This window comes from Cryptosporidium hominis (assembly GCF_000006425.1).
Source record: "Cryptosporidium hominis TU502 chromosome 1 CHRO011046, whole genome shotgun sequence".
Classification (NCBI taxonomy): Eukaryota; Apicomplexa; class Conoidasida; order Eucoccidiorida; family Cryptosporidiidae; genus Cryptosporidium; species Cryptosporidium hominis.
Genome location: NW_666521.1, coordinates 1 through 1,356, shown reverse-complemented (window position 1 = coordinate 1,356; position 1,356 = coordinate 1). Strand labels below are relative to the sequence as shown.

At 28.5% G+C, this 1,356-nt stretch overlaps 1 protein-coding gene across 1 annotated transcript; it reads left to right on the top strand.

Moving 5' to 3' along the window:
- Positions 1 to 389: 389 nt before the first annotated feature.
- Positions 390 to 704, top strand: Chro.10124 (hypothetical protein). Its single annotated transcript, XM_659889.1, has 1 exon — positions 390 to 704. The coding sequence occupies one exon, from the start codon at positions 390 to 392 to the stop codon at positions 702 to 704; it is 315 nt and encodes a 104-aa protein (XP_664981.1).
- The last annotated feature ends 652 nt before the right edge of the window (positions 705 to 1,356 follow it).

Here is a 1,356-nt window from a genome sequence, read left to right as displayed (position 1 = left end):
CTAGAATTGGAACAGAGTGATTTTAACTTATTTGATGAGGTTAAGGATGGCATTTTAGAACTGTTTCAGGAATTTCTTTTAAATACCAAATTAATTGAAAAGATTGAAAAAGTTTGTGATATTTCAATAGGTAAGTTATAATTTTAATAATATTCTTTTACTCGTTTATCTGTTTAGAAGAAAAAAATTCAACAAATAGTGAAAACCAACCTAAAAAATTCACTCTAAACGATGAAAAACTTTTGAATTATCTTTCTGAAAGAGTTATTAAAACTGCAAAAATTTCTACTGAAAGAGGTCTTATACTTAATGATTATTATAGCGAACAAGGAACAAATTCTCCACATACATCACTTTCCCAAGTTCCCGCCCAAGAAATTGCATGCGATATGTTATTTGCATGTATTCCGAAATCTCTGACAAATGTCAGAGAGAGACTAAAAAGAAGATTTGGAGAGTATAAGACAACAAATGACTCAGGAAACACTGACAAAAATAATATTTCTTTGAATAAAAATCCAAAGAATCAATATGTTGGAGTTAAAAGAAGTATTAATAAGAGAGCTCCTCCTATTATTACAAAAAAAACACCATCCAAAAGAGCGCCACCACACAAATCATTAAAACTAAATGTAAATAATGACGTGTCAAATGGTAATATATTAGAATTCTTAAAAAAAAAAAAAAATAGTATAAATATGTGAATTAAAATAAAATATTATATTAACTTATGAATTAAAATAAAAACTGTTATAAATGTTGATTGTCAAACATTTCTATTAAATTTGGTAAAGGCTTCTCGAGTTCTTTCTCTAAATAATCAATAATATTTTCTCTGACTCCTACTACAGTAATGGGTGTCGTAATTTCGCAAATTCGACTGTAACATTTTGCAATATTTGTCAAGCCTAAGCTTTCATCTAATCCTTTTTCGGGATTAGTTACTACTTCAATATTTGATACTGGTATACTCTTTACGTGCCTATTTTTCAATCTTATATATCTTCCCCATTTATTTTTTTCAAAAATTTGAGAGTCATTTTCATTCTGTTTATTATTTGGTTCCAAATTTACTTTAGCTTGATACTTTTTACTTTCATTCCTGAGATCTTCTTCCCATTTATATGGCGGTATGTATTTTTTTTTTGGCTTTTCTTGGACTTTCTCAATATTATTACTAATATTCGGTTCTTTTTTATTTTGGCTTAGTTTCTGTCTAATTTCTCTATCGTAGATTGGCCCTTGTTCACGATTTTCCCAGTCCGATTTTATTTCGGCCTTTGGAGTTGTTTTTCAATGAACTTGTGCTTTTTGTCGAATCCTTCATTTCATCATCAATTAATTCAGCCCTATCAA